Source organism: Mya arenaria, chromosome 5 (assembly GCF_026914265.1).
Source record: "Mya arenaria isolate MELC-2E11 chromosome 5, ASM2691426v1".
NCBI lineage: Eukaryota > Metazoa > Mollusca > Bivalvia > Myida > Myidae > Mya > Mya arenaria.
The window spans coordinates 68,844,804-68,868,089 of record NC_069126.1 but is presented as its reverse complement, the minus strand read 5'-3'; the positions used below and the strand labels follow the sequence as shown (position 1 = coordinate 68,868,089).

At 32.8% G+C, this 23,286-nt stretch overlaps 1 protein-coding gene across 4 annotated transcripts in view; it reads right to left on the bottom strand.

Annotated features, from left to right (window-relative positions):
- Positions 1–16,748, bottom strand: part of LOC128235055 (hemicentin-1-like) — a 46,077-nt gene extending 29,329 nt beyond the window's left edge. For 2 of the 4 annotated variants that reach the window (XM_052949759.1, XM_052949762.1), the window contains exons 1-4: positions 16,642–16,748; positions 9,153–9,204; positions 1,975–2,298; positions 1,065–1,358 (exon numbers count right to left, since the gene is read on the bottom strand). In XM_052949759.1, coding sequence (XP_052805719.1) covers positions 1,065–1,358; positions 1,975–2,298; positions 9,153–9,204; positions 16,642–16,665 — 694 coding nt within the window. In that variant the 5' untranslated portion in view covers positions 16,666–16,748. Of the gene's footprint in view, positions 1–1,064; positions 1,359–1,974; positions 2,299–9,152; positions 9,205–16,641 lie in introns of those variants that run through there. The other 2 variants (XM_052949760.1, XM_052949761.1) reach the window with 2 other exon arrangements.
- Between the last annotated feature and the right edge of the window lie 6,538 nt (positions 16,749–23,286).

Sequence of the window (23,286 nt, the reverse complement as noted above, 5' to 3'; positions counted from 1 at the left end):
CGGTCACATGACCAACTGACTGTAGATAAACATCACGTGTTCTAGTATCCTAATAAACTAAAATTTACACGGCACCTTGTTATTGGCCCGATTTGTATGCAAGTGACAGGATAAATACTAATAATTATTATCAGATGATCAGAGATTAAAACATAAACAAAATTGTCTGATAAAATAAAGTTCAGAATAAAGAAAACTAATGTTCAAACGAAAACAGTTATTGAATTGTTTTGAAAATAATCCATTTAAATTGATCTCGTGACTTTTGGGAATATAGCAGTTTTCTGATGGTTGAACACATAAAACAATTTTATTAAATTAATGTACATGCATAACCAATCGTGGTACGATTTTGCCTGGATACTTAACCCGAGCTGTAGTTTTTTCTCGTATGTTCACACTCGTAGGATATCATTAGAAATCAGCATTGTACTGCAACAGTCACTTTCATCAATTGTTTGCCACTATTCAGTATTTTTAACGCATTTATTCATTCACTGTAGTTTACGGCTTTACTTACTTTATTCGGTCCATGTAAATGTAAAGTAAATAACAAATAAATGTTCCGTTGATGAATGCTGTCCGTCGTCGTGTCATATGTTAATCTATTTTTAAGAAAATCACTGACATGGTCAGCGTAGCGCCACCTCGTGTGATCGAATGTTGACATCAGAAAGTATATTGGAGTATGCATGCTGATTTCGTCTAAGCGCTATGAAACAACTTTCTAGAATATCCGGTGAATTCAGCCGTGCTGGAAATTTCCATCTGGTACCCCCATGCAAGATGAATCACGCGCTGAGACGTAATACTTTTTATTTCTTTTAAATGTTTTTAGTGTTGCTATAATACCCTTCCATATGTAGCGTTTAATAATTCAATCATTCAGATAACCAGACTTCCATACTTACATAATTATCATGCAACCTCCAAACTAAATGTTAAAAATGCCGATAGGAATAATATGTAAGTAACCAAACTGATTGTTTTTAAACGAGCTAAAACGTTTTAAAAATATGCAATATTGAAAGTGGAATTAAGGGCTAATGTTAAAATAAACTTACAAAGAACGTTAAGCCTGGGTTGTTCAGATGTCTGTAGTTGACCACCATTATCTCCACGACAGAAGATGTTCATGTCATGTTGGTTTTTCTGTGGGGTATGGTCAATTGTACTGGTAGTGACTTCTTGTGAGGTGCTGGACTCAATTGCAGCAGTAAGCTGTGTGGAGCCAAGAAACCACGTTATTAATGCATCCGGACGACATCTAGACGTTTCACAGCGGAAACGCTGTGTGACATTTTCAATCACCGATATAGGATCCGTCCTTGGAGTTAGTGTCACTGATGTAATGTTAACTGAAGAACGAAATACAATTACAATACTCGCGGTAATATTTTCCATAAGGCTGGAAAAGTGATATATGTTAATATTTCAATATAGTTTTCACAACATCCAGATGGAAAATTTATTTATATTATATAGCCGTACTTTTCAAAATGTGCTAAGATATAGCTTACACAATTGCAAGATGTGTTACCCCATTTACTTTTCCCCACGAACACAATCGGTAGTTTACGCATACATATCACAAAAGTTAAAACAGCCATTTTAAGGTCAAAACGGTATGCGAAACTAACACAATGTCAACGTTCAACATACATTGTTATCCAACGTCACGCTGATCTTAAGTAATAGCTGATCAGGTTAACCATTAGACACATATGCATATATCGGTAACTTTATATCTTATATCAGCGAATATAAAGCCTGCATTTATGATAAACAATATTAACTTTCTGTATAATTTTGGGTTAAACAACTGAGTGAATGAAAAAATAAATCCTCAATGTTTTGTTATTTGTCAATAAATGATATTTACATGTGCTAGAACCTTTTCATTCTAAAGATAATTTATCACTAAAACATTATTTGTTTTCCTATGTATAATTGTTGTACGTGGCATACACATACATCTAAAGTTACCTGCATACGTGATTTGTATGTTAGAGACCTGCGATTGCTCTTTGGTTGCACATGTATAAGAACCTTCGTCGTTCACCTCAAAATTCTTCACCGTTAAGGTGAATATGCTGTATCCAACATGCTCCGTTTTGTTCACTTTGTTCACACTGAACTTGGTTGCATTCAATGTCTCACAAGAAAATATGCATCTTCCTACATATTTGTTATCTTTATTAAACTCAACCGATACATCACTATCACTCGTGTTGCAGGTTAATGTTATATCACCTTGAAGTTGTGCATATTGTTTGTCAGATGTCAGCAAGAAAACACCTGAAATAAAATAAAACGTTTAAGAGTTACGACAAATATCTATGCAATCAATATCAAGTCCTAGATGGGTGTTTAGCTCATTGTAAACTCAGCATACCAAGAAAACTGTACGCCTTAAATTGCTTCAACCTTTGTATTAGTCAAATAATATATAAATAACATCAATACGTTAAAAAATGTTTTTAAAGAAATGAATCTTCAACGACGTTTGGAGTGTACTATAGGACTTACCAAACGTTTATTACGGTTATTTACTGGATAATAGACCCAGGTTAAACTTTCAAGACCCGTTAGGCAAAACAAATTTGATAAAGTGAAGTATGTGGATTTGAATTTTAAATGTAACATTTATGTAATGGCATTATTGAGGAGATCAATATATGTGGAAGCCATAAGTACAAAGTAAACAATAACAGATAAATAAGGCTGTAAAAATAGTTATTAACATTGCAATGAGTTGGACATATTTGCTATTTCCTGTTCAGGAACAGTTGGTTCTCCAAAGGTTTTGTGGGTTAATCTTTGACTAGGTGTTCACTTTTGTTCTTACAGAGAGGTGTGTTATCTGACACATACAAATATTTGGCTATGAAACTCAAACTTTTTAACGCATAAGTTGATAGGTTGTAATGGTCTTATTACCAAAGGCCAAATGAAATATTTCCACGTTTGTGCTTTTATGATTCTTCTGCTAGTAAATTGTTCTGAAATACAGACACTAATTTATGGGAGATTGCAATGAAGACGTAAAAATGTTTAGCATTTATATTATAATATTGAAAACTAGTTGGAGAGCAGTGTCTTGCAGTTTTTTAAGATTTTCTCATTAGAACAGCTGTTGACGGAAATACTATGTATATTTACACAAACTAGGAGTCCATGCCGTTTAATTGTCTTTTATATAAAATAGGTTGATTTCGGCACCAAAGTGGACAAATAATAAGGCCTGTTTAATCGTAGTGTGAAGCAAAGCCCGACTTTTCCTAAATAAAACCCAATAAATGTTTTATGTCATTCTCGAATGAATGTTACCCCAATATGAACACAAATACACTCATTCATGGCAAAATAATACATGATTATAGTGTGTTTTAATGAAAACTACACACTTTGATAGCGAAGGAATAGACCACATGAAGGCCGATTTCAATCAAAGTTATGCCGATTACATTTTTTCCCCTGAGGACCTCGCCAAACAAAAAGAAAACAGGCGAGCATGTGTCTGTGCGCGTTGTCACTCGAAATCATTAATAACAATTAAGGTTAATTTTTGTAATTGTTGAGGAAAAACATGCAATTTCCTTTTTGGGTGATTTCATTCAATTACTTTTAAGTTCGTGTTTTTGTCTTTATTCCATTTAGCATGCATTTTACATTAAGTTTCTCTGTTCAGCTACGTATAGATGGAGAGCAGTTTTCAAATATGTGCTCGCCTAAAGATTGTTCACTATGTGGAGAATTGACCCTCCTGCTACTTTGATTACAGGAATGAAATATTTGTCAACAACAAGTCATTGCTTTTTATATTAATTACGTAAATGGTGAATTCAAGATATGAAATTTTAGGTTTAAAAAGTCGTCATCCATATTCTCCCAAATGAAAGATAATTCATGTAAGCACATGCTTGCACTTGATGGTTTCATCCTGTTACCGGACATCAATCCAGTTACCAGATAGTTATTCTGTTATTTTAATATGTTTCATGTTACTCACCTTTATTTCCTTCAATAAAGGTCAAACTCGTGCTTATAACTTACATTCAAAATTACAGGCAAAGCATCCTTAGTTGGATTAAAATATATAAGACCAAACCAAAATTTAAAGAGACATTATACTATTGCATTGCATCCTGTTACTAGAATTCGATCCTATGACATTAATATCAATCATGTTACCCACCTTATGTTTTGAAATTATTAAAAAATTGTGATTATTAAACCAGCGCAGGTAATTCGTTCTTAGTGAATACATTATACTGAGTGAAATTAAAAACAGCCGAGAGCGAACAGAAAAATAGTGTTGATGTCATACACGTATATTTATATGTAAAAATGGAAATCAAATATCCGACATGATTTCTCAAGGTTCAAGATACGCATAAAAGTTTCATTTTTTGGCACAATTGTTCGCGAAAAGAAAAACAACCTGCAAAGGTATCCTTTTTTATTTATCTCTTTAAAATGAATCGACAATGAGATGATTCAAATACATGTAAGAATGTATCATCATCCTTTGCAGTTGATTATGGTAGAAAATAAAACGGTAATGTATTTTAGAAACGTTAAAACAGTTTTATTCCTGACTTTTATATGAAAGGAGATGTGCCTGGGAAACTGTAATTATGTGTTGTCTGTATTGTATTTAAGCACGGCTTACCTGCGTCAAACATGGCATTCCAGAGAGTGTTTAGGTGGATTACTTCAACAATTTACTTCGATGCACGCACACTTATGCATAAATCGAAAGAAATAAAAAACGTTTCGCAACGTTGCCTTTCAAACACCTTCCAAAGCATTTCACGTTTGAAATATTTTGGAAAACCTTTTTCTACTACCGTAGTACAAAATTGCTGTTTTAGAAATATGAAATACTAGTAGTAGCCTATTTATGAGGAAAACAACAAACACTAACAACGAGTAATTACAGAAGTATAAACTGCATGTATATTTATGCAGGCGCACGTAGTTTAATTTAAGATTGATAATAGCAACTTTATAATGCATATAGATAAAATGTCTGTACTAGAACTATCATAGTGTATTAATGAATAATATTATCCTTTATGTATGTAACAAATTGGAAAAAGAAGCAATACCTATCTACAAAACTCGCCTAAAGTAGTTTTATAAATAATAAAAAGGAGCCCGTACCGAAGAGGAAAACTACCACAATCTACATATCACAGTATCTCCAGTGTTCTGTTTTGCATGATATGAATGATATATAAAAAGGGTGTGGAAAGATATTTAGGAAGAAAAGTAGTTGAGTACATACCATATTTGGAAAACTTTGTCTTTCAGTTAATGATCAGAAACGTTTAGAGTCTTGTATGAATTTATGAACAGTATCAAATATTTGGAGTTAAGCCATAGAGAATGAAACTAATGTTAATGTCTGTGATAATTGACATATTTCGAAAGAAAGTTTGTCGAGAGTCGGTATATAAAGGACAATGCATAAGGCAGTTAGTACTACTTTCTACTTCACTACACTCGCAAAGAGGAGAGTTGATAATATTTTTTACAATAAAGGTGATAACTAAGACCACTGCAACTAGTACGCAGTCGAGTGTGAAGTACTTGTAATCGGCGGTTAACATAATAAAAGTAAAGCGGGCAGACTGGCAATCGATTACGAAGTGCATACTTAAAGGATGCAATTGAACGGCAATCCCGTACATTCTGCGGAAGTTCATTCCCGGCACATATAGCTGAAAGTAAGAAAGAGGAAAAGCAAGAATCTGTGCGTGACATAACCATTCTTATGTTGGATGCATTCCGTAGTGGATAATTCTTTGAACTGACATGGTGCAAGGGATGACAGATATTCTCGGACAAAGCCGTTTTTCATTTTGTAAAAGAGACATAATTTGTGATGAATGCGTCTTTCTGAGTAGGCCAACATAGATACGCATAGAGAACATCAATTGAAATTAGCCCCACAGATTATTCTACCGGCTTCATTTTGGATCTTTTGCTTTTTTCGTAGTCCGTACAATAATCCCAGACAATAGCAGCATAATTAAGAATCGGACAGAAGTAAGAAAAGTACATATTTTCTAGACGTTTTCTGTTCAGACGAAACTTGAGCTTTCGCATGATGTATATTGTTTTAAGAGCTTTACTTCTGATATACTCAAAGTGTTCATGCCATGTACAGTCACTAGAATGAACCAACCCAAGATGTTTATGCGAATTGATTTCTAAGATTTGTTGACCATACATAGACAACTGTGGATGAATACACTGGATGAATAAGCGATATTCGTTTTCTTGAGAACATAATTGACTGCAAAAAGCCTTACCTTACTTTCAATGCTGACAACATTGTCATTTATAAATATCAAAAATAAAAGGGAACATAGAATATAACCTTGGGGTACACCAGCCTCAAGAAAGACCCAACTAGACATGGAGCCAGGGAGAACATCACGTTGCCTACGTTTGCTAAGATAGTCACTAAGCCACGAAAGTAAGTTGCCATTGACACCAGTTTCCTGTAGCCTCACAATTAATCCCTTGTGCCAAACTTTACCAAATGCCTTTCTGATATCAAAGAATACTGCTCTTATCTGAAGGCCATCATCTAATGCCTTTCAAAATGTGTTGTAAAGGTATGCAAGCTGATTTAAAGTAGACGAGGTAAAAATGTTTATGTCACGAATATGGTTAAAAAAGTGTTGATATATTGCCCTTTTGAACACCTTTTCATTGTATTAAAGCTGCACTCTCACAGATTTACCGTTTTGACAACTTTTTTATTTTTTGTCTTGGAAGGAGCCAATTTTTGCGTAAATATCAACAAACCAGTGATATAAGACTGATGACAAAAGATCAGATTGCAGATTTTCAAATTTCCGTTCGAAAATTAATGTTTTGTGGCTAAAAGCGTTGCTAACGGTTTAAGAAAAATACATAAAAAACATTAATTTTTTACTTAAATATGAAAATCTAACATCTTATTTTTGTCAGCAGTCTTATATCACAGATTTCCATGCATTTTCGCAAAAATTGGCTCGTTCTAAGGCAAACTCTTAAGAAGTCAAAACGATCAATCTGTGAGGGAGTAGCTTTCAATAAGGAGATAAGACGATAGTTAACAGGAAGTATGGGATCACCTTTTTAAAAACTGCAGTTTGGAAATTGGAAATTTACCGATTGAGAGGGACATATTCAAAAGGGAACGCAACGGGCGAGCTAACGAATGAGAACATTCTTCTAGGACTCGATTGCTTATGCCGTTAAGTCATGACGCTTTTCAACTCATCGTAGTTACCCCTATCGTAATACCATACTTCTCTCGAAAAAGAGGTAGACTTTTATTTTGCGAAATGTAAGACTGCCAAATATGGAACAATGGTAGCGAATATTCGATGGTAGAAAAGGATCTCCAACACCTGATGTTATTAAGCTATTTAAGTTGGCAATGAAAAGTCTGTTCTAGTGTGGATGAGGTACTTTCAGTGAAGTGAATTGGCTCTGTTATCACCTGCGATAAGCCATTTAAAGAACATAAACTTTGAACACGTCAAGCGTAATTTATATTGCTGGTGTTGTAGTTAAAATCACCAGTGATGATTATATCACTGATTCCTGTATCAAAGGCAAGTCCAACAGAATCCTCTATAGAATCGTAAAATGCGGCAGAGGAGTTAGAGGGTCTGTAAAATCTACCAAATAATAACCTTTTTATGGTTTTGTAGTGCAATCTCGACCCATACGCATTCGGGACATTGGAGCTCTAAACCAGGACAACGCGAGAAGTAAAAAGAATCTTTGATGAAAAAACCAACACCACCATGACTGTCTCCTTGTCTGTATGCCTCTCAACAGTGTGACAACCATTGAAGGATATATCTTCATTAGGTCGGATTTTTTTTACCAGTGATTGGTATTAGGTGCGGAGCATGGTTTGATTTAAGAGAAATTAGAATTTATACGCTGAACAGGATTGGAATGAAATATATAAAAATGACACTGTTTTTTTCCCTGACGATTAATTGTCAAACCAGTCATATTACAAGAAGTTTTCATGAAATAGAGTGAATAAGAAAGAAGAACAAAATTACCGCCGGTAACTTGCGATTGACGACATAGTGAATAAACACAGACATGGTATTTATAAAGGACATGAATAAATAGCTTTAATTCCTATTTAATGGATTGACAGGTTTATAATACAAATATCAGTGTAGGTGAGCGTAATCTACACTGATCAACAAAGAGAGCGTACCACGAAAGTCACTCCGCGCCTTGCAAAGGTCTTTATTCACAAACACGTTCTTGAGATTTGGGTAATGCTGGGCCTGTGAACGTATTGAGTACAGTTTCTGTCTCGCACGGAACGACGTAAATTTTACAATAATATCACGTGGCTTGACCGGATCATTGCGCCTCGGACGACCAACACGATGGAAACGATCGATATTATCTAGCGATACCGTACTATTCAAGTTAGACACAAGTGAAATAATAATATCGTCAGTAATTTCGCTTTCATGCTCGCAAACACCAGAGATTCGTATGCTAGTACGTCTAATGTATTGTTCGAGGTGTTCTAGGCGATCTTCAGATTCTTCGAGTACACTGATGCGAACTTTTAGTTAAGCATTTTCAGCCTTCAGCGAGTCAATCTCAACTGATAATCTCAAATTTATTCCCTCGATGACTTTAGGGATCAGTGCATCGACAGCATTGTTGATATAGCTTTGAATCTAAAAAGTGAATAGTGACTTCAGTTGTAGCGATATCGCAGTTACATCATCTTTCGATAACTGTACTTTTGTTACACATGCAGAATCAAAACGATTTTTGGAAATTGAAGACAGTTCAATCGGGTCATCAGGTCTAGCGTTTTTGCTTTTAGCAGCCAAGTACTCTCAGATGGGGTGAGAGAAAGGTCACGCTTATTGATGTTAAAAGTACCTCTAGATTTGGTAAGAGTTTTAGAAAGAATTAAATAAAAGTTAACCAAAATACAACAATAATGTGTATCTACCTTCAAGTCAGTTACTATAATGCAAGGAGGCCATAAGTGATCTTGTTCTTTTCTTTAATATTATTAAGTGTGGTTCATACAGTTGTGCCAAACATAAATGTAAAGACGAATACAGTCATAACATATGTGATATTACCTTGCGTACCGGCAATCGTCAGCAATAAGTGAAGGACGTTCCATTGGAAAACCTAAAAAGATAATCGAAATACTAATATTAAAGCAGAGCTTAGGTATATACACCGAGATATTGTGTTAATTGGGGCCATTCACAGATTTTAGTAGAAACCTTTAGTTACATAATGAAACGACGACTGCGAAATAATGTTGATTTCATTTAGCATATTTTATTGTTTCATTGCTAATTTAACCTTTCATTATTATCATAATGTGTTAAGATTTGTAGCTTTATGAAAACCTATCATTTTTTGAAAACAGCTTTAAGGTATAAGCCATGTAATACAACTCGGGAAACATCGGGTAACATCGACATATATCGCCACTCGCCGTAACAGATCGCGACGAACATCGGGCGTATTCGGCCTGTACCGGATGTTGCTATTTTTAGAAACAGAAGGTATTTTCCGGCTATTCATAGGTCAATAATGGAATTTCTACATCGTAGTATTTGGAAACATTGTGATGTTTTTCTCATGAATATACGTTTAAAATAAATAAACACTAAACGTACACGCTGACAGTTGATTACGATACATCTAACAATTTGAGTCATTAGAGTTAAACATGGATTATAAGTGAAATATACGCGTAAGAGAAGATTTTCTCTCGAAAAAACGAACTGTCAACACGGCATGGAACTGGGATATTCGTATCAAAGGGCTCTAAATGTAAGTATCCTTGAGCAGTTTTGTACGTTGATGTGTTCAAAAACGTTTTTTTTTTTTTTTAATTTATCTTTGGAATTGTTAAATCATTTTATTAGCTAAATGTTTAGACAGCATGTTCATATTTTACATGTACTTATGTACATGTTACATATTTTTATATGTACTTATGTACATAACTTATGTTTAAGATATAATATGAGTATGGAATCTTTAAATTGATTGTTTTATCTAAAAATATTAGACTTAGAATTTTGTTTAAAAATGATGTGTTTTGGTACGTGACCTATTTCTAACATACCACAATACATGCACATACCCGTTATTTGTTTACAAAATGCATATTTTCAAAATTAACCTGTGGAAAAAAGTTGTATGTGGTTTGATGCTTGAAGCCGCATCTGCTAGGACACTATTGACATTCACTGGCTTGGTGTAGGTCTCGTTAAAACCCCATACTGTTGTGAATCATTATCAACCATATGCACAACAACTACACATTTGTGCCTACCAACCCTTACTCTTGGCTAAAACAGATATTAGTGCAGAATGTATCATACTTTTGCATTTGTGTTTTACGGTGGTAGTTTCTGCTGGTTGATAATCAGAAGTCTAATTTCTTCCAGGCAGGAAAATGACTGAATATTACTTAGTCAACAACACTGGGTTATGAAGAATTCCAGCCTGCATTAAATACTATGTTGGATCCTTGAGAGCGGATTTGACAGCCATGTCCATCCACAAGGCAGTCGCATCTGATCGAGATGATGTGAGTATTTCATATTAAACATATTTGACTTGGTTTTTGTTTTTATACACCTACTGTATTCAATAATCAAGTGGTGGTGGTGGTGATGATGATGGTGGTCAAGTGGTGGTGGTGGTGGTTGTGATGATGATGATGATGATGATGATGATGATGATGATGATGATGATGATGATGATGATGATGATGATGATGATGAATTTTATTGATAAATTTAATAATCTTCTTTATATATATACATGTATGTATCAGCTTGTTGTTGTTTTTTTCAAAATAATGTATTTTATTTTGTATATGTATGGCAGTATAATTATCTATACTAATTAGTTAGAAAGGCTTTAAAGTACAACTTTTTTCCTTTACAACACTAAACATTCTTGTTGGGTAAAGTACCTGAAGGTGCATGAAAACCAAATCAGCATTGACTCAGCATTGAGTAGTTATCATCTGTGCACACACTTCAAGTACAAAGCATGGGAACAGACCAAACTTCAAATGTTGAAGAGTGAAGAATTATTGTGAAAAAAACTATTTGTTAGAATACCAATGAAAAATAAAACAGATATATATCAAATTACCCACAGAGATTGTTTACATGTTATAATATTAAAAAAACAACAACATTAGTTGAGAACTTTCACTCTGATATTTTTGGAGGGGCGAGCCCACTTAGTGTTCTTGTTTCTTCACATATTTTAGTTTAAAAGTACATTGATTTGTTTTAAACTCTGTATTCTGAGTTAGTATCATAAGTAAAATTCATTTATTTGAAAGAGTACATTTTATGAATAAGTCCAATTAAGCTTTATAATTTTTTACAAGAAAACGGTTGATTTTTAAGCATTTTCTTAGCTATAAAAAATGTATGGTAACATGACATTATGTATATTTTCTTCAAAACTGGACGGTAAACTATCATAAATTGTCTTTTAAATTGTTCAATAGACATCATAGATAATATCTAAAATGATTTCAGCAGCTTGCCTTATAGTTATACTATACTATACTTACTATTTTTTATGAATTTTATAAAACTGCTATATATTTTCAAACATCGAAAAACTGCTCCTTTCCGAAGAATCATAAGATCAATCAAAATGATTTTTTTCCATGTGTATCAATAATGTGTTCGTTTGAACTTTAGTTTTCTGTTAACTGAAGTTTATTTTACCAGAAACTGTTGTGTTTATTTCATAATCTCTGATAATGCGAAAAAAAATCAAATATAGACAAAATATTTACTTGTCGCTCTTTGTAGCCCTTGGAGTTTAGGGGTGAGTGTAATGAAATATAAATAACTTTTTTAATGCACGGTAAAAAATCTTCAAAATTTGGATAAAAGTCCCATAGTGTACCGTGATTATAACTATGTTGTTGGTTAAAGCTTTTAAAAAAGTGTGTATTACGAGGCTAATACCTTAATGTTGTTGTTTTTTAAGTTTCGAGGATCCTTTTCTGCTCTTTGACTATTTATCGTTAATAATGTAGTTGAATGATCAGTTTTGTATTATGGTTTAATAACACTATTCTTTACCTTAATTAAGATTTTGTCTTATGTTAAAAAGTAATCTAAACGACAGTGAATGTTATATTTTATGCGGCTGGAGTAGTCGCTATTCATCGACTTAATCGCAACTCTTCATAATGCTTTTTATCTTATATTTACATTTCTGACGTGTGTCCATATTAACATTATTTTTCATTATCACCGATATAAGCGTTTTGCCAGCATTGTCTGAACGAAACTCATGCAAAACTTCAAAAAGTACAGTTTCATCTTTATTTATATAGTGGGTTTAATACACTGTGCGTTAATTATATTTACTTAAGTATCAGCAGTTTTAGGAATTGAATTTCTGTTCGTACTAATTCCATTGAAAACAAAGTTTCAATTTCCTCTTTGCAAATATGTTATGATTACAATTTCCTTTTTCAGCATAATGATATAGTTGTTATTTATAATCCTAACCAATACTTGTTTCATCATTTTTCGTGTTGCTTTAGCCTCAAAACATTAAGTGATTAGTGTTTCCATTTAGCAAATATATCCTTATTCTTCCATTTTTCCATTTTCAACACCAACAGTTTCAAGCACCGGAAGTTTACCTTATACTTATATACAACATGTAATGTACACTTTCAATGGTGAAAAACGCATCGAAATACGGCCTGACCGTTGGTTAATTGTACCAGCATCGGTATATATCCTCTTAAGTATCAATGCACGGATTTATTCCAACGGAGACTGTTAGCTTTGAAATAGATGTTGATACTATTGTTTGGTATATATGAATATGAATGTTAAACTTGTAAAAATTAGACAAAAGGAACAAATTAGAATTGACTGATTTCATATTGGGTAATCATTACTGTGGCATTATTTTCCCCGATCATTAATAATGATTTTCGTTGAAACTCAAAATTACATTGTTTGTCCTTGTTATATTAATGCGTTGACAAAAGTCTGACAGACACTAAAATGAAACAAATACATCTTCACGGGAATTAAGGAAATCCCCACGCGTATTTAGGAAACCCCAACGGATATTTAGGAATCGTTCAAATAGGCTTATCAGATAAAAACTTAAGTACAAATTATATTTCCTTTTCCCAAAAATAGGAATTCTTCTTTCATCACTTGTTCTTTTAAATCGGCAACGATACTTAGTTGTTTTATCGCGCTTGAATGTTCTTCAACTCATTACAATAAGATTCAAGTTTGTTTTGTATCAAACACTTGGAATCATACATTTTAAAGCCGGGATTGCAAAATAAAACCAAGCGCTGTCATCTCAGAAGATAAATATAAAATTTCATTCAAAATTTAACAAAATGTTATTCTGTTTTTATTTTATTTGTTTTAATTATTTAGTTTAGTAATTTAAATATATTAAATGAAAGAAACTAGCTGTTTGTTTCAAGAATGACATATTATTTGTATTATGAGTTAAACACCACCAACGCATGCTAACTGCTATAGTTGCAAATATATTTCATTATATATGTCTTATTGTTATTTTTTACAGATACTCTACATCTTCTATTATAGCATTTACTGACAAGGTAAGCGTTATGTATCTTATATATTTCTTAATTAAGTGTTTTAGAGAGAAAAAATGATAAAGGGTGTAGTTTTCGTTACATAAATCCAAACTGTTATGCTGCATTTTTAATTAAAGAAAATTATTTTGGAGTCATATGAAGTTAAGACAAAGATTGAATACAAAACAAGAATGAATCGTATCGTGTTTTTTTTAAATGTCAAAAACAATGATAAAAAGTGAAAGGTTTGCTTATTTCATTCCAATTTGTTTTAGCTATTAATATCTAATTATTCATTTCGAATACTTCAAAGATTAAATTTGATTACTTTTGGTAGAAACTATTTTTGTATGAATTTTGATTGGTTGTTTTATCTGGCGGCAGATTTGAAGTAAAACTTTCCGCGCTAAAATTGTTCGAACTTTGTTTGTCCTGCCTGACAGCAATCGTTTGAAAAAATAGAAACAGAGAATAGATCGATTTGTTGAGCAGTTTTTTTTCTCATATTTATTACTTTTTAATTCGGAAAAGAAGAAAGCTGATAATCAAAAGGACGTGATTGGAATCGTTACCAAACCGGTTTGAGGGAAGATATGGAAAGACGCACCTCATGGTAGTCTGCAATAGTTATCCCCCATTTTGACTATCCGGGAAAGATAGCTGCCCGACTATTGAGGACTGACTAGGATGGCTGTTTTACGGATCAGAGCGAAGGACCGAAAACAGATTGAAAAGTTTATTCGATGTTGAATGAGCTCGCATCGCTAAATGCAGAGGAGATTAGCGGCTTGCAGACTGAAAGAGAAGGAAGTGTTACGGAAGAAACTGGACGAGAAAAAAGAGGAAGATCGAGGCCTTATGGAAGGGTTATAAACAATATTATTTTGGTTCGTCTGATATCAGAGGGGAGGTTGATGTTAAAGGCAACATAGATATTACAAGGCATTTGCCAGATTTAATAAAGAAAGCTGCCGAAAAGTTAAGGAAGCTTGGGGCGTCGACATCGGAATCTGAATGGGATGGCAGTAGGCGTCATTTCGGATGATTCAGAAGTCTCGGACAATTCTTCGTTCAAATCTAAACAATCTAAAAGCATAACATTAAAAATGTCGGGGGTTGAAACACTCAAACATATCCTTATTCTCAATTGAAATACGACTTTGTTACACAGAACATTGGTTTCGAAGATTTGACTTCCAATTTATTTGTGGCGGGTGAACTCGAAATCATCTCGGACTCAGCTCTTGCCGCTTTTGAAATTGAAATCATCACGTTTCTCATAAATACTTATATATTTGATATATCTTCCCTAACTTTGAGTTGCAGATCTAAATAGTATGCTTTTAGATTGGATTAATAAGATTTATTAACTTGTATCTGAGCGATCATTTGTAAAAAACTTTTTTATCATTAACCGCCATATTAGTAGTGTTCTCCGTAGAAACTGTTTTATCTATAAGAGGAGTAGATTTGGATATAACTTAATACTGGCGAAAAGATGTATAAATGGTTTAAAGGTCATAAGTTTTAAGCACAGAGACATTATATTGTCTAATATCAATATTATAAACTACTTCTAAAGAATTGTTGATGAATCAAAATCATCACAGTTAAGCAGGACGTAAGTAAAATCGAAACCTGTTTAGTAGAACAAAAAATGGAATTTACAATAAATCAAAACACACTGTTGATGATAGAAGAAGAGAAATTATTGATTTAAGTTATCTTACTGGAGGTAGCGAACATGAATTTGTTCCAAAAGATGTGTATTAAAGAGATTCAGTCACCTTAATTTTCACAATAACTATGAAAAAGGTAAATGGGCCCTAATGTATAAGAAAGATCTGTCAAGGGCATAAAGATAAAAAAAACTTAATTTGAATGTATCCATCAAATTACAATTGAGTGTCGTATGTGTGACAAAAGCAATTTTTCTGTGATACAGTTTAAACTATTGGGTATAGATAATCTGCTCAGATTTGTCAAGGAGCTACCAACGCAATTGAATTTATTTTACAAATGCTAGGTGTAGTAATTTGGAATTATCTTGATGATTTGGCAGATGTGGAAAGACCTGAGATTTCACAGTTTGCTTACAATACATTAGAATCCATTGCTGAACATGATTACATATTTACACACCTTTAGTACGTTATCGTGTAAGTATACGTCAATAATTTATATCTCATATAACCACCTCAGGGGCGCTTTTTAAGGCGTTCGCTCCTTGTACAAAAGCTAAAAATATGCTCTAAATATAATAGAACTGGCTTCAACTTCAGTTCTACGTGCATTTTTGTTTTATGTTTGATATCATTTTGAGATGAAGTTCAGTTAATCAATTTAAGGGGGAGGGGGTCTGCAAGACATGTTATATTGTTTAATTGAGTAAGTCTTTTTAAAAAAAAGATTGTTATGATAATGATTGTATCACTAACCGTAAGGTTATTTGATATTCAGAGATTTTGTTGAAACGATCAAGTTGATAAAACCACTATCAAATAAGATTGTTGATGAATCATTAAAATAATTTACACGCCTAATTTTCAAAATGTATGTGTTTTTTTATTAATATATAAAAAAGGAAATATCAATTTCACTTTCAGGAACACAAATATGAAACAAAATAACAATTAAAAAGTACTGTTCATATAAGTCTTCCTAAATCATTATAACAAGGCGAATTTCATATATATATATATATATATATATATATATATATATATATATATATATATATATATATATATATATATATATATATATATATATATATATATATAAATAACAATTACCGTAAACACCAAATCATACCAATGAAACATTATAATACATGCGTACGCCTGCGTGAAGGTTATGATTTTTGAGTGAAACGAAGTTCATTTACATTGTTCAGATACTCTGAATGGTCTATATATATATATTCTAACATACTATGACAACAATATGTTAAGTCCAAATGTTCAATTGCCTACCTTCACAAGCTTATTATCCCTCATAGTTTTTCTAAATAATCATAGCAATGCCACGAGGCAGTGGTGAACAGTGTTTGTAAACGGCGTATTATTTTGTAAACAGTATCGCTCGTATCGAGTGTAATACTAAGGCCATACCATATTGATTTTTGTTGCCCGTCAGCTTCCTATTTCAAAACCTACATACCAGGCAAAAAACAAAATGCCCTAAATATAACTTATTTGAGGGATATATAACAGACGTCTGTAAAACCGATCCGATGAAATAAAAAAGTATGCCCCCATGGAATGAATACCTGGGGAAGGGTCATTTTTTAGAACAAATGACCCCGAACATGATCTTAAACATATTACTGGCGTACGAAATGTAGAATACCTCCATGTTTATATATTTGACACCCTATGTCTAAAGATAAGTATAAACTATTACCTTTTAGTATTTTGATCTCATTGTGAAAATGCTATGGGAGCGGTATTCCTTTTTAAATGTGTGTCATTTGTCTGTACTGGTTGGGAGGGAGTCATATTTTTTGTTAAGTTTCATTACTCAAGCAATGTAAAGCTTTCAAAAAAGCTAAAATTATATTTGCTGGTTGATTAAATTTTAAAGCAAATGTTTAAAGCAAACTATGGAAAGCTTATTAAAACAATCCTAAATTGGTTTCTTGATTATATTAATATCATCAATGCATTCTTAGCTTTCATTTGCTATTTTACAAAAGTCGTTGTTTGAAAGTACCAGGACCTACCAAGCAGTTGATGGTTAATATAACATGGTTAATGTTATATTGTATTTATGAACACGGTAGCATTTATCAATAAGAGTTTGTTCCGATTGATATTTATATAGAATCAACCAAACTCCGAACGCACCAGCTATGCTAAATAACATGTCTCCTTTTCTGGAGCAAACTCCCTTCACATTTTAAGACGGATTGCTCTGAAACTTATTAAACATTGATACCAGACACTGTATTAGTTATTGGAAATAACTATCATGAGCAACAATCTGTTTGTCTTACAATTCCCTGCACTCTATTGAATTCTAATATAATATTCAATATATAAATATTGGCTTTATTTCTTGACCAACTGCCTACTCGTTTTAGAGTTCAAACTGCTTGTGTTGGTCTAAATTATCCAATATATTTAGAGATATTGCTCTTATACTTGATGCATTGACCGCCATGGTGTGTAGTGGTACCCTATCATGAATATTCCGTGATGCAGGGTCAGTTTTACTTTGTGTTACTTGGCCTAGTAGAACATTATTTCAATTTAGGCAGTATTGAAGATTGTGTATTAAAAGACCAATTACAAACTTGAATAGACAACTCTGATAGTTGTTTGTCATTTGCGGCTTAGTCGTTTAAGTGTTAATGCTCCTTAAAAAGCTTAACGCTAATGATTAATCATATAATATTTTTTTTTAACTTTAGTATCTGTATAAATTAATAAATAACATCCAGCGTCAAGGCGGCGTGCAGAGATAGTCATTACTTCAGTGATAGCTCTAGTACTTGTTTATGTCGCCAATGTCATGACCTCGTGGTCTTGGTGTCTAACAGTTATACTCTTCCATGCAGCGTCCGTACATGTACATAAGTATTTGGGCCATCTTATAAACGAGAGTACCGTTCGATCGATTCTATGATATATTATTTGCAATTTTTATTCTTGGTTATTGCGCAACAAGAGGGTTTGTTAGAAAGGTTACACTAGTTTTATTTGCATTTGGTAATTTAAACTAGTAATCTATTTAAAGTGAGCGCAGTTTTTCTTTGAATTCCTAGATCATACGTCATTTTGTCTTATGTTCACCGGAGAGCCCAAAAGTGTATGTAATTTGACCTGTCAAGGTTAGGCAAAGTTGCTACCAATGCACAAGTACACGAAACAGAGACATTCGACACAATTTGAAGACGAAATGGGCTAAACCGAAGGCGAGGGTTTAAGCCTAAACCCCCACAAAGCACACCACGACAAACACATATAGACAACTTATATGAACTGAATATAACTTTGAGTGTGTTTTTTGTAAACTAATTGTGTTGTCTTTGTCAGATGACACCCATGTTACCAATTCCGTTTATAGGGATCGTCTTAAATGGTTAGTAAATAGTTGTAGACGACCGTTTCTGAATAAATTTAATATTCTAAGGAATATTTAACATATTAAAATATTAACCATAATTCTAATGAGGCTTTGGTAATGTCAGAAAGATAATTGTTTGTCTATGTCTTTAATTGAGTGTCCTTAGAAAATAATGTTTTGAAATATTCCATGTTTTCAATCTTAAGACTAACATTTTAAAACCGCTACACAATTTAATTTAAACACTGTATTGTTTTAAAACTATAACATACATGTATATTGAAATTAATAGCGCTGATATTTGTAAACCATAATTAAATGAAACTATTTTTTGATAAGAGAAGTGAAGTGGCATTTTTTTCCGTTTATGAGGAGGCTGAGGAAATTGAATAATTACTATTCTATATACTAGCTAATGATTCTATGAAATAGACTGTTAAGTTATAAATCTGAGTCGTGACCATATTGTGAGAGTAGTATCTTGACGTTGTCTTGCCATGCAAGATCTCTTTGAATTTAACATATGTGGTAAGCTCATGCATTCTAGAAATAATGGTATAAATGCACGAAACCAAACATCCGAAATTTGAAACAATCAAACAACTGTGTTTTGCTTTATAATAACGTTGGATCCTAAATAACATCAAGATTGTTTTAAAACATTATTTATATTTACAATACAAATGCATCTAAAGTAAACATGTATATATATATATATATATATATATATATATATATATATATATATATATATATATATATATATATATATATATATATATATTTTTTTTTTTAATCTGAAAAGAGTACACAATACACGTCATAAAATAATTGTTTTCATTTGTTTGTAATACAAATTTAGCAAACTGAGCATCTTCCTCAAACTTTAAGCCATTGATATCATTACATTACAAAATATATAACCTATGTAAGTGATTCTTAAGTATTTAATTTCCATACTTGAAATTGTTTCTTACAACCGTTTACATATTGGATGTAAAAGATTCTCTTATGAACAGGATATTGACTGCAAAGCCTTCTCCTTCTTCTAGAAGCAATTTAAATATTATCTTAAATCAAGTATATGACATTAGAACATTTAATAAGTACTTTAAATCAGGAAGTACATATATTAATAAACATAATTCACATCAACATAATTTAACTGAAAAGTTATACTAGCGGTTAGTAACAACGTGTGAATACAAACAAAACATATTTGCAAACAAGTCAATAATTATATTGTTTTATTACAATATTATTTGACATAGAAGAGTTGATTTTCATGGACGTTTACTTGGGAAACAATGTACAATAAAGATGATCTCAGCTTCTTCGTTATGGTTTTGTTGTACAAATTACTCTTCCTGATACACTTGTAAATCGCGGTCGTTAAACGGGCAAAAACTCAAATACTTATATCCGCAAAACCGTTTCCATTTATGTCCCATTGCATAGGTTCTGCTTGTGTTTCTATGATTCCCGAAGGGTAACACCATACTCTTTCTCAATTCATTTTATCTTATGAATCCTGTTGAATGTAGTTCCGTATCCACTGAGTGGACATTAAGCAGTTGATTTTTATGGGAGTCGTTAGCATCGGTGTCTAGTCCTGGATAGGGTCATGTAGTGCTTAATAAACACTTTAAGTCTCAACAGGACAATAAGTTAAGGATCGTCGTAATAGGTTAACGGTATAACACGGATGCCATGAGATAAAGACAACACAATTAGTTACAGTACAACACATTCAAAGTAACTCATAACACCCTTTGAGCTTCTATAAGGTATCTCCGCCCTCCCCCCCCCCCCCTCTCTCTCTCTCTCTCTCTCTCTCTCTCTCTCTCTCTCTCTCTCTCTCTCTCTCTCTCTCTCTCTCTCTCTCTCTCTCTCTCTCTCTCTCTCTCTCTCTCTCTCTACACATTTCAGTCAATATGGGGCTTATCACTTATTACTGTACGACAAAATGACATAAGATCTTGAGATTAAAAAAGATAATGAGCTTATGTCAAGTTGTAATTCACAACTTCAAATACACGTTGTACAACCTACTGCTTCTGCTACTACTACTACTACTACTACTACTACTACGACTACGACTACGACTACTACGACTACGACTACGACTACGACTACGACTACTACTACTACTACTACTACTACTACTACTACTACTACTACTACTACTACTACTACTACTACTACTACTACTACTACTACTACTACTACTACTACTACTACTACTACTACTACTACGACAACGACTACTACTACTACTACTACTACTACTACTACTACTACTACTACTACTACTACTACTACTACTACTACTACTACTACTACTACTACTACTACTACTACTACTACGACTACGACTACGACTACGACTACGACTACTACTACTACTACTACTACTACTACTACTACTACTTCTAGTACGACTACTACTACTACTACTACTACTACTACTACTACGAATACGACTACTACGACTACGACTACGACTACCACCACCACCACCACCACCACCACCACCACCACCACCACCTCCACTACTACTACTACTAAAAAGAACACGTACATTTTGAAATTTTGTATCGTTCACTGAAAATATTAGTTTGATACTGGTTTTATCAACCGTAACATTTCAACAAAATATTTGAATAATGCATTACGTTAAGATGTTCTGAAATCTCCAGTATAATTCACGAGCCATGAACCAGTCAATAAATCGAGAAAAACAATACTATAAGAATAGACAAAGCAGTGACTCACCATCATTCATAGCTAGACTCGAAATATTTGTTTAAGTATTGTTTCAAGCAAATGTAATCAGAACAAGTTAAAGATTTATGGTTTGCATAAGAGAAACCAATCGTTTAGTAAGAGGCCGTCCAGATTGTAAGTGATATAGTCATAAGGATAACGATTCCTTCCTTGAATCAAAGCACTGAAAGTGCTGATGGACGGTGACATTGTTCGGTCTGCTGCAATTATAGAACTAAGTCCTTTTTTAAACACAGAAAATCATCGGAACATAATCTTGAATATAGGAGCATAATTTGAACACTCTTAGGTGAGGACAATTAGACAATGCTTGAAACCAAATATTAAAGCTGGATATTTATTATCCAAACATAATTATTCATTTCAATGCTGTAGCTTTGAAAAGTTGATGAATAGGTCGTTAATGTTTGTTTGCAGAACTACATCATGGTCAAAATTTTATTCCAGTTGCAATACAAATACGCCAAAAGGACACAATCAAGATATCTGAAGCATAACATTAACAGATGTTTTTTTTAAAAAAAAACAGTACACATGGTCCGAAGTTCAATGGTGTACTCAAAATTGAAAACGTAGGCCTTAGTTGAAGCTGTGTACAAGATGATCAATTTGCAAGAAAAAAAATGTCGAAAACTGACATAAACTTGGTATTAATGTGTACAATGCATTGAATCTTACTAACTGAAGTATCACATAGTTTACAATTTATTTTAGCTAAGCAGTGATTTCGTATTTTTCCATTAAAAATATTACTGGGTATGTCTACCAAGGTATATAGCTTATATATACCACCCGTTTGGAGTAAGCCTTTGTAGCACAGTGGATACAACACTGGACTGCTATTTTTTTCAAAGCTTAATACATTCTATTAAATAATTGTCCTGAGTTGCGTTACAGGAAAAACAATTTTGGTGCCAATCTGGTGTACAGTCCCTTTAAAGTAACCCGAGAACAACAATGATGAATTGTTTTCCAAACATAGCAACATTTTATTGCAGAGGCCACAAAAATAAAAAAGTAAGTGAAAATGTCACAATCATGGTTAGCCAAACACAACATTTATAATTATTCTTAAAGCAGTACATTTTGTCCAATCTGTAAACATATGAAAGAGGGTCAAAAGGTCACAGTAAAGGAGATCTGAGGACAACATTGATAATTGTTTTGCAAAACTTACTAAACTTTCGTTGCAGTACCTTAGAATAGAAAAGATGGTCAAACGGTAATTATCAAGGTTATCCAAGTACAATATTGATATTTGTTTTTAAAGTTATACACATGGTCAAAATATCTTTGCTGTTGCTTCAAAAATAGAATGTATGTCAAAAAATCATATTATATGTCATCAAAGCACACCATTACTTTTTGTTTTGAAAACTGTACTTAAAAAACTTTCATTGAAGTAGCTTAAAAATAGGAAAGTATGTCGAAAGGACAACGTTATCCAAGCACAATTTTGATTTTTGATTTCGAATAAATGGTCTTAATTTCATGGCTGAAGCTTCAAATTTAAATATGTGTCAAAAGGCCACAATCTATGTCATCAATAGACAACATTAAATATTGTTTTCAAAACTGTCTAAAATGCTATAGCTCTAAAAATAATTAGGTCAAAAAGGTCCCAGTCAGAGTCATCCGAGAACGACATATATAAATATATGTTTGTTTTCAAAACAGTTCAGATGTCAAGTTTTCATTGATGTAGCTGTAAAAAGCATATTCAACAACTTCAGGAAATGTGTAAATAACTTAGCCTTTGTCGA